A 9,409-nucleotide genomic window follows, 5' to 3' on the forward strand; every position below is an offset into this window, starting at 1 on the left:
CCAGACAAGACAAGGAGTCCCAAGTCATAAATTAATTAATCACCCCTCCTCCTCATTCTGCTTAAGTTGATAATGTTGTAATTTGCATATAATATAATATGCGCATATGAGTCTCTTATAGTCTTATTAGAGTGAGCTAATTACCATACATAATAGCAATCAATAATGTTGACGTAAATTAATTTTTAAGAGAGTGCCATTAATGATCAATGCATCATTTATAATACAGTAGGGGGTGCTCTCTCAACTAATTCAACATCATCAAACTCATGATTAAAGTCCAAGTGTATCAAATGTGAAAAAATACTAGTTTTTTTTTAAATGGTACCAAAAGATTGAGTTTTAAAGTTTAAAATTTTTGTTAGGGGAATTGGAGGTATTCACAGTATTGTATTGCGTTGCATCCCTTGCTGGATATCAATCTGGATATAAATTTTGGGTTTTTTGTGTGGTGGTGAATAAGAGAAATGCATTTTTGCTTAAAATATTCTGAAGCCATATTGCCAACTATGCTATAGTGTATTTATAGATATGGAAATATTAAAACCCTTCATTTCTCGGATACTAAGTGAATAGTCTAAGAGAGAGTGTTGTGTGTAGTATAACTTGCCCCACCCTCCCTTAAAAGTTACCATGACTTTTGAGTGGAGTTATGGTGTGCTTTTGTGTTAGAACCCTTTTCCCTCTCCCTTGTGTGTGTGTGTTTGTTTCTCAAAAAAAAAAAGTTGAGCTCGAGCGAGTTACAACAAGATGAGAGAGAGAACAGTCATTTAATATATAAAATCCATATTTGAAGACTTATTTATAAAATCCAAAATTTTAAGAAAACAATCATTTAATGTATGGTCTTTTACATAAAATTGAAGACCCTCGACTCATTGGAAATAAGAGAAATGCCCAACATATGTTTCCAACATTCCTAAATCTCAATGATACACTTCAAAACTTTGCTTGCTACCCGCCAGGCAATCCCAATTGATTTTCAAATTGATGTAACAATAAATATAATTAATATATATGTCACTTTAACACCATAATAAATAAATATATATATATTTTAAAAAATATAATTAATATATATGTCACTTTAACACCATAATAAATAAATAAATATATATATATATATATATATATTTTTATGATTTGTGATGCATCAATTTATATCTTTTATGTAGTATATATTAATATCCCTAGATTACTCATCTTAAATAGTTGGCTTAAGAATATAAGAGAAAATTTAAGACACCATTTGTCTAGAGAAAAATAGTTTGATATAAGGAATCATCCAAATGACATAAGGTGTTTCTTTTAATAAAATGAGGTTATATCCTTGAAGCAAAGCTTATAAACTGTCTGTTCCAATATAGTTTCAAATTAATTAAGCCTCATCTTTAAGTATAGAAATATATTTAGAGGAAGAGATCTTTCTAGTACACTTTTTCACCTGCATATAAGTAATTGGATAGGGACCAGATTAAGAGTGCAACGAACATGGCAGCAAAGGCAAGCTCCATTGTTGTAACAATTCCCAGAGCAGCTTGAGGTATATCTACTGTGGATAATTTTGCTGAAACATTTTGACTAATCACTTATAATATTTGCTCAATTGTCACAAGTTTTGTTACTTCTTAGAAGCGTAATCTGTGATTTCATATTGTCAAACAACTCATCATTGCCAATAGGTACAAAAGAACTGCAGATGAGGATAGAGCCCAAGGGAAAGCCCAAAAGATTACTCTTTAGGCTGTTCACTAAAATTCTAGCACAATTGCATTACAAGCTACATTACAGAAGAGATTCCTGGCCAAACAAGTGCATCTCAAAAAGTTACTGTTGTGTGTCAAAATGGAAGTTCAAGATAAAACAGGTCCTGCAGTAAAGCAAGTTCACATCCAAACATATAATTAACGCTTGACCCATTGAAAGCTCTTTCTTGCTTTAGCTTTGCCCGGCTTTTTCCTTTCCACCACACGTGAGTCCCTTGTCAAGAAACCAGCTGGTAAACAAATTAGCTGTTTTAGTTTTTGATAATTATAAGATCATGATAAATTAACAATCAGGATTCAGAATGCAAGAACTAGCCTTGTAAAGATGCATTGCCACAAATTATATTTGAAAGAGCTACCCAGTAAAGTGAGCAAGAGTTTTTTATGATTTCCTCAAAATATGGTGTGATGTACAATATATGGTATATTAGCCTTACTAGGCAGGAAAAAATGAATATATAAAAAGTTAATATGTATTTAGAGATTGTACCATCTCTGAGTGCGGGACGTAGATCTGGTTCCCAATTTTGCAAGGCCCTGCTGATCCCCAACCGAATAGCTCCGACTTGACCTGTCACCAAGTTCGGGCTATTAGTTCATGAGGTCAGCAATTAAGTTACTGGTTTATAGATAGTACAAGAATATAGAGCTCATAGTCATATATTAAAAAATCAGAAAAGGAAAGGAATCAGCTTCCACTGTAATATTAATACTACAAGGCCAAAGCCCAGAAGCTATTTGTAAATTATACACTTCAACCACAACTACCCCCCCCCCCCCCCCCCTCTTTCAAAAAAATAAGTAATCAAAAAGGTCTAATAACTTAGTCCATGTATGTTTCCAACACGTGCAGGCAGAGCTAATATGATGAAATAGCCAAGATTGTCTAAATTAAATCACCACCACTCAATCACAAATATAATTTAGATTTTCTTGAGAAGATACATATATATGGACATTTCTTCTTTCTTTACATTGGTTTTCAAAAATAAAAAATCCTAAAAAGCGGTTGGAAAATTTTCATAATAATAAGGAACACTAATGAACAAAAAAAAAAAAAAAAAAACAAAGCAAATACTATAAACCAGGATTCAAAAAAGATGTAAGGTTTTTCTCAGCAGGTAGTAATACAACTCAGACAAAAGTCTTGAAACTTCCCCCCACCTTGCCATTTGGCCCAAAGACCATAGGTAGAGGAAAAAACCAGAGAGGTTAAGACAAAAGTCCCAACTAATATCCTCAGTAAAGATGGCACCCTTTCTGGACAAGGAAACAAGGTAATGATATTCTGAACATGAAATGGATGTCAAGGAGCACCCATTCAGTTTATCAATTTCAATCACCTTTATAATCTATAATACATCTACAAACCTTATGAAAACATCTCCTTCTGGCGTCTTGTATTCCACTGCTAGCATACAGTTTAGAAAAGGGAAAGACAACTGTTTCTTATAATCTGTCACATTACAACCTCCTATTCCAGCACTCTATATGAAAAGGCAGGGGGGCTTCATATTAGGAGGGATGTTGGAAGTGACAGTCTACATTAGTGCCTTAATGGCAGCGGTAAGTTCGATACTCGGTCCATTTACCATGAGCTTTGGGATGCTCCTAACTCCATCTTCCCTTGGAAAGGCATTTGGAAAGTAAAGATTCCTAAAAGGGCGGCTTTCTTTATGTCAACAATAGCTCATTGTCAGATTCTTACTTTGGATAATCTCATGAGTAGGGGTCTCCCTTTGGCGAATCAGTGTTGTATGTGCCGTTGTAATGGGGAATCTGTGGACCATCTCCTTCTTCATTGTCATGTAGCACATTCTTTATGGGTGCATATGCTTTAGGTTTTTGGGATTCAATGGGTCATGCCAGGCTCTATAGCGAGTTTATTATCTTGTTGGAGACACTGACCTGGGAAACATTATTTAGATATTTTGAATTTGGTTTCAGGTTGTTTAATGTGGATCGTTTGGATGGAACAAATCGTTGCTCCATTGAGAATACTAAGAAATCATTGGTTTAGTTAAAAGATTTGTGCCAGCAAACTCTTTTTGATTGGTCTTTGGGTTGGGATTCCTCGGATTGTTCTTCTATCATAGAGTTCCTCTTTTCCCTTAGAATAATCTCTTGATTTCTCTGTTTCTTTGCCTTTTGTTGTTGTTGTTGTTGTTTTTTTTTTTTTTTTTTCCTATGCTCATTATCATGAACACCTTGTATTCTCTTTTCTTTATCTTTTATCAATAATATTACACTTATAACCTATCAAAAAAATAGATGATAATGAAAAAAAATAGATGCTAATCAATTGGAGTAGACTAATTTCAGGGAGAGTCAATTGCTAGAAACTGAGAGACAGATAGTATAAACATACCCAAGGAATCACCAATACAGAGCAGTCCTTAATGAGGTATATTTTACAGTGGTAATCATCTTAATACAGCTACTCAAAAGGGCAAAGATATGGGGACAGAAAATGCCAGGTAGAAGCAAGTTTGGATGGCTGAAGTAGAGATGTAGAATCAACAAACAATCAGTGTCAATCGACTTTCAACCAAATAGCATCTCCTTCCACATAAAAAAGAGATGGAGGGTGAGGTCATGGGTACAATCATGTATAGGTGTATGAGTTGTATATACCAATCAAAAGAAAAGTCAAATAAATAACAAACGCCACACCAAGCATGCTGAGGCAGAGGAAGGAATATAATGGGAAGCAGGGATTGTGTAACATACTTTTTTTTGGAAGAAATTTTATTAGAAAATACAATCTATTCCCCCAGAAATTATAATCTAAGATTCAAGGAATGAACACACAAAATCAGTTGGAAAACTGAGCTTATGAGAATGTAAAAATGGTTTGGTAAGCAAATACTGACAAAAAATATATATGATACCAGAGAGAGAGAGAGAGAGAGAGAGAGAGATGGAGTTCAATGGGTCATGCCAGGCTTTGTTGCATGTTTACTATTTTGTTGGAGAAATTGGCTTGGGAAGTATAAATCAGATATTTGGAATTTGGTTTTAGGTTGTTTGATAAGGATTGTATGGTCAGAGCGGAATCATCGCTTTTTTAAGGATACGGAAAAATCATTGGATCATTTAAAAGATTTGTGTCAGCAAACTCTATTTGATTGGTATCGGTGTTCGGGTTCCTCAAAATGTTCATCCAGCATGGAGTTTCTTGCTTCTCTTAGTATAGCCCTTTGATTTTTTGTCCTTTTGTTTTCTTTACTCTTTGCCCTTTTGTGTTCGTCATCGTGGATCCTTTGTTCCTTATTTTTTTATGATCAATAATACTACTCTTATTACCTATCAGAGAGAGAGAGAGAGAATGAGCCGCGCTGAATGAAGCTGCTTTCAGTATGCTTGGCTAACATCAAAGCTATTTTTGAACTAGGCTTATGCTCAGCTAATATTTTAAGTGATCACTAATAAAGTGCAAGTAGACAAAGCAATCAAAAGAATTCAACTTGTGCGCAGTACAACTACTGGTTCTTAACATAGGAACAATCTTCTTTTCTTTTTCTTTTTCTTTTTGGGGAAGGCCGGATGGGGTGGGGTCAAACTCAGAAATGATGTGGAAGGAAAAACTAGTTCAACTACTGATTGCTATTGACAGAAAGATGTGAGTTGATGTAAAAGGCACTATTTTCATATGTAGATAAGTTTAAAGGCCAAAATGAAGAACAAATTATGTGTCGAGACCAAAGACAAACTAGTAATATGAGTAATGACTAAACATGTATCTCAATCCTCATATGTAAGAAGAAAGTGTTGATTCTAAATTGTTGTTATACGTGCAAAAGTAATGGAGAATCGGTAGACCATCTTTTACTACATTGTCCTATTGTTTATGAGTTGTGGTCTATGGCGTCCACCTTGTTTGGTATCCATTGGGCAATGCCAAAGACTGTAATCGAGCTCCTTGCTTGTTGGCAAGGAAATTTTGGTCATCATCATAATGGTGTTATTTGGATGGCTGTCCCTCATTGTTTGATGTGGTGCATTTGGCGGGAGAGAAACAACCGGTGTTTTGAAGATTCTGAAAGGACTATAACTGATTTAAAAATTTTCTTCTTTAAAACTCTATCGGACTATATGTCTATCATAGAAAGTCATTCTATTTCTTCAGTCTATGATTTGATGGGTGCTTGTAATTTATGTATTTGATTATGTTGGTCCCCGGCTGAATACTTCTTGTATACTCAGGTGACTCATTATTAAGTTCTTGAATAAAATTTCCCTTACTAATAAAAAAAAAAAGAAATGTATCTCAATCCTCATCCATTTAATAAAAGAAACCCCCTTTGAGATATTGTTTAGCTGGAAGCCTGAATGTCTACAGACGGTGCATATCCTGGTCTCTAATGGATATTTTGGATTCTCTATCTATTCTATTGTAATTTCGGGGGTACTGTCCACTAAACAGCCAGTGTACTTTAGCCATCTTTCTCTGTTATGGAATAAATTTTCGTACACTTAGAAATATATGCCCAACCTATTCAAGCCACACTAGCCTTACTGCCTTATCCAATCTGGCCAAAGCTTGGCTTGCATAGTTAGCAAAATTAAGGATTCCCAACCCATTTTGAACTGAGATTAACCTCCATGGATACACACAAGCCACTATTTCAGGACAACATGAAAATCAGGGAACAAATTGGGAGGTCTGGTCAAAAATTTAGAAGTACAAATATGAATGATCAGACTAAGAAGCATGTACCTCAAAGTTCAAAACTAAAATGATCTCATAGGTACATATATAGATCTGCTGTGTATAAGTGATGGAAGACATTAAAATTTTTCTACCACCTCTAATTACCATTTATAAATATATATATATATATATATATATTGTATATCGGTTTATACTAACATATTCAATAAAAGTAACAATATACTCAAATTGGAAAGTAAAAAAGAAACAAGAGAACTAAATCCTAGGTGTTTGGTTAGTAGAAGATGTCTTTGCTGAATAGAACTCAAGTAAGTGCAAAACAGAGCTGGTGGAACGTCCCCTCATTCATTGCTCAGTAGCTAGGAAACTTTTAACCTTCTGTGGATTATGCCTGAATCCATGAAAGATCTATCCAAAACTCGGGAGGTTACAAGATTGACAAGCCTTCTTAGCCTATATTACATAATTTATATGGGTTTATTAATCATTTTAATTTATGCAAAATAAGATTAGCTATAAAAATATATACATGCATTTGTTATACATTCTGCAGATGAAGCATATTCATACCATATCAAAAAGAATAATTTGGCCCAAATTAAGTCATAACAGATAGTGGGATGAAAAAAAGAAGCATGTGATAATATCAGAGTGCTCCCTAACTTTCAACTTGCATAAACTGAACTCAACAAAATAAAAAACTTATACCTTTTAGCAGAATTTTAGCTACAAACACTTAACTCACCTGAGACACCACCTCCTTTCACAGTACAGTTGACATCCCAAAGGCCCAAAGTCTTTGTCTCTGAAAAAGGTCGCAGGAGTGCAGCACGATGATCAAGCATGGGAAAATAGACATCAAATTCTTTATCATTAACTACGAATTTTCCATCACCAGGTTGAAGAAAGACACGGGCTATACTGCATTTTCTCCTCCCTGTTCCATAAGCTCTTCCCTTCTCATCTACTTGTCTCACTCTTGCTTTGGCAACTTCCTCCTGTTTCTGGCGCTCTATTTCGGCTCTTGAGGATTTTCTTGTATTTTTCTCATATCGCATTTCCTCTATTTCACTTAGAGGAGGTAATCCCTCAATCCCTTCTAAGTCCTTGAGGGCAATCAAACTGTCCAGCATTTCATCTGTGATTCCAGATGCAGCAATAAGATCACCAAATGCACGATTTGGACCTGCAATCAGAAATACAGAATCAGTACACATTTCACTGCTTATTTGTAAACTTGATATGAGAAAAGTGATGGATTTCACCTTGATAGTTTAAGCTAGTAAACAACCACCAGTTAAGTCAAAATTACACAAACTACTTTCAGTCAAGCTTGTTTTCACTCAATCAAGTTGAAGTTGTATTGGAAATTTACTAAACGTCTAAACCAAAACCAACACTTTGCTTGGCTTGGCTAAGCTACTATTCTCAATAACATAAACAAAATCTCAAGGAAATCAAGAAAATAAAAAGAGCATGACATTCAAATTCAACAGAAACAACCAAGTCTTATTCCTATAATTTTGGGGCTGCAATGGATTCCGAACATATTAGATAGGGTTGACCACATGTATTCTTTTCTGACATTCTATCTAAAGCCATACTCTCTATTACTTCCTTAATTAACTTTTTTTTTTTTTTACTATTTCTATCATTGTTATTTTTGGTCTTCCCCTACCTTTTTCCGTTCCCTCAACTTAATCAACTCACCCTCTCATTGGAGAAGATATTTGGTATCAAATGATACCATGTCAGCGATATCAAAATCCAATAAGTGTGAGACATATCAACAAAAAATGACTAACCCACTAACAATTGAAAGACATGTGTTAGTGGGTAGTTATTTTTGAACATGTCTCTCATTTATTGGATTTTGATACGGATGACGTGGTATTATTTGATACAAAATACTTTTTCCTCTCATTGGCTCCAATAACCAGCATGACATTCATATTCACCAATCAAAATTTCCTACGCTACAAACTTGACAAAAAGCCCATATACCATGTTCAATATCTTCATTAAGAATTCTACCATCAAGTATTTACATAAAAATAGCCTTTTTTATTTTATTTTATTATAAATCCTAAGAAGAATTACTTGGCAAGAGAAAATAGTTGGTGAAAAGTATAAATGCAGAATTCCCATTCCTAGTCACAGACCAATAATACAGAAATCCCATTCTTTTTCTTTTTTTTGGTCTAAAAATATAGAAATGCATCCAAAATACCCATCATCCAAAATTATCAATTATATGGGGTGGCCTCATTTCTTGAAAATTGGGAATAGTAAGTCTAATTTTGCTATACTAATTTAGAAACCCATATGCAAAAACTAATATCCAAAAAACCAAAAATAAAATTATGCTCTAAATAACACAATGTACCTTTCAGTACAGCAGTGAGCTCTTGTTTCTCTCTCTCCAGCATCAATGCCGCTCTCTTCTCTCTCTCCACATCATCACCACCACCACCACCACTAGTACTGCTAACACTACTCTCACCCGCGGTATCGCCGAGCTCCCGTACACCCACCTCCTCCTCCTTCAATCCGAACACGTCGTCCTTGTCCTCGTCCACAAGGTTCCAGGGCCTGTTCTCCACATCCTCGCCGCTCTTCGCTCCGATCGCCTCGCTCGATTTCAGCCACGAGTCCACGTCGTCGTTTCCGGCCGGAGAGTCCTGGGCGAAGAACTGGTCGAATTTCGAGTCGCTCTCGTGAGAAAGGTTCCATGAAGTCGATGAAGGTGGGTCCTTGCCATTGTTGTTGGAGGAGAAGAAGAATTTGGGAATGAAATTGGGGTTCGGGATTTGTGGGGTTTGGGAATGTGAATGTGGTTTTGGGGAAATTAGGGTTAGACGACGGAGATGCGAGGGTTTAGGAAGGAGACGAGAGAGCATGGTGGTGAAGGTGAATCACAGTTCACAGAGTGAGAGAGAGAGAGAGAGAGAGTTTAGGGAGGTTTGGA

The 9,409-nt window shown here is 35.5% G+C and overlaps 1 protein-coding gene across 2 annotated transcripts; it reads right to left on the minus strand.

Annotated features, from left to right (window-relative positions):
* Positions 1–1,582: 1,582 nt before the first annotated feature.
* LOC115960427 (30S ribosomal protein S9, mitochondrial) lies at positions 1,583–9,409 on the minus strand. Of its 2 annotated transcripts, XM_031079327.1 has the most exons (4): positions 8,828–9,409; positions 7,187–7,627; positions 2,257–2,337; positions 1,583–1,996 (listed from the first exon to the last, which is right to left on the minus strand). In XM_031079327.1, the coding sequence occupies exons 1-4, from the start codon at positions 9,339–9,341 to the stop codon at positions 1,905–1,907; spliced, it is 1,128 nt and encodes a 375-aa protein (XP_030935187.1). In that variant the 5' UTR covers positions 9,342–9,409; the 3' UTR covers positions 1,583–1,904. The 2 variants fall into 2 exon arrangements, with proteins under 2 accessions (XP_030935187.1, XP_030935188.1); XM_031079328.1 differs by lacking the exon at positions 1,583–1,996 and having other exon boundaries at positions 7,150–7,627.

The sequence above is a fragment of the Quercus lobata genome, chromosome 9 (genome assembly GCF_001633185.2).
Source record: "Quercus lobata isolate SW786 chromosome 9, ValleyOak3.0 Primary Assembly, whole genome shotgun sequence".
Lineage (NCBI taxonomy): Eukaryota > Viridiplantae > Streptophyta > Magnoliopsida > Fagales > Fagaceae > Quercus > Quercus lobata.

Bases quoted from the DNA above. Each gene is read 5' to 3' on its own strand.
- LOC115960427 (XM_031079327.1), bottom strand. From the start codon at position 9,341: ATGCTCTCTCGTCTCCTTCCTAAACCCTCGCATCTCCGTCGTCTAACC. The intron at 2,338-7,186 runs GTGAGTTAAGTG...ACTTGGTGACAG, and splicing joins GAAAGGAGGTGGTGTCTCAG to GTCAAGTCGGAGCTATTCGG. The intron at 1,997-2,256 runs GTACAATCTCTA...TTTGTTTACCAG, and splicing joins ACGTCCCGCACTCAGAGATG to CTGGTTTCTTGACAAGGGAC.